Source organism: Penaeus monodon, chromosome 21, assembly GCF_015228065.2.
Source record: "Penaeus monodon isolate SGIC_2016 chromosome 21, NSTDA_Pmon_1, whole genome shotgun sequence".
Taxonomy (NCBI): domain Eukaryota; kingdom Metazoa; phylum Arthropoda; class Malacostraca; order Decapoda; family Penaeidae; genus Penaeus; species Penaeus monodon.
The window spans coordinates 14226483-14227742 of NC_051406.1; the positions used below are offsets into that span (position 1 = coordinate 14226483).

Sequence of the window (1260 nt, forward strand, 5' to 3'; positions counted from 1 at the left end):
AGAAAAAATAAACCCACACTATATATCTAACACAGCAAAAAACTTAAAACCTAGATATCCTTTGAAAATTAAGGCAACATCAAAGCTAATATGTTTTCTAACAATTATATTGTTATTTCAAGACTTGCAAAAGTAAATTCCTAAGAAGTACAGTTTGTACTTCATCTTATATATATACATATAAAAAAAACATGGTTTCCATTACCAATTATGTTAATGCTCAAAAAGAAAATCCTCCAAAAATAATCAAACTATGACAGGTAGAATCCCTTAGAGAATGAGGTCCTAAGCATAGTCCTATGCCTCACGTTTAACAAGAGACAGCCTGGCTAGCAGCGTAATTATCGCCAGCATGGGGTCTTCGAACTCCCTTGGCTGGCTGGTCTTGAGAGCCCACTCGGGGGTGATAGCTGGAAGTTGGGATGCAGGGAGTGGACTTCGCTTGGCTGGACGCTGGCCACGTAGACTTGCATTCTCGCGCCGGATCATCAAGTTTTTCAGGCTGTTTAATTCATCCTTGACTTTGGATGTGCCCATATCCTGAAGAATATATATTTTTTTTTTACTGGGAAAAATTCTAATTGAGGAAAAGATAACATACTTTCAAATCTCACAGTATTTCAATTACACATTAATGCTAAATTATTATATCATGATCCTTAGCTTCAATAGTCCTTACTTTCTGGGGTGGGTTTGTTGTTGTCAAGATGTACAGCAGAGTACAACACTTGGTAAAAATAGCAGGGCCTTTCTCGTAGTATATGGTCATAAGCTGAATAAGCGATTCAACTAGACCCTCCAACTAGAAAAAAAGAGACAAAGTTGTTTCCTGTTATCTGGTCACTGACAGAATACCAAAAGCCATTCAATAATTAAGCTCACAAATACACATACATCAGGTACTAGTTCTCTGCAAGATAAGAGGGCAGGAAAAAAATGGTAAAGCTAAATTAATAATTTAAAACATCAGTTCTAAAAGCAATTACTTACCCTGTGCAATGATGGTGCAGTGTATGGGTACCTTGCCAGGTTAATAAGGATATTCAAAACATAGCTCTGGATCTGCATGTGAGGGATAGACCTGTTGCATGACCTCAATAAAAACATGATTGTGTCAAGAGCTACTCCCTCAGACAGCTTCTCACAGCAAGGTGGAGACCAGCGTGTACTTGTGTCTGAAATATGCATTAAATTGGGTATTTAGTCTCTCACTTCATTAAAGATACTTAAAGGAAATGTATTCTTCAAAAAAGCATATGG

General features: G+C 37.2%; 1 protein-coding gene across 1 annotated transcript in view; it reads right to left on the reverse strand.

The window, feature by feature from the left end:
- Positions 1 to 184: 184 nt before the first annotated feature.
- The window catches only part of LOC119586576 (abnormal spindle-like microcephaly-associated protein homolog), a 31066-nt gene continuing 29990 nt past the window's right edge, over positions 185 to 1260 (reverse strand). The window contains exons 25-27 of the mRNA XM_037935329.1: positions 991 to 1175; positions 680 to 802; positions 185 to 540 (exon numbers count right to left, since the gene is read on the reverse strand). Coding sequence (XP_037791257.1) covers positions 298 to 540; positions 680 to 802; positions 991 to 1175 — 551 coding nt within the window. The 3' untranslated portion in view covers positions 185 to 297. The remainder of the gene's footprint in view (positions 541 to 679; positions 803 to 990; positions 1176 to 1260) is intronic.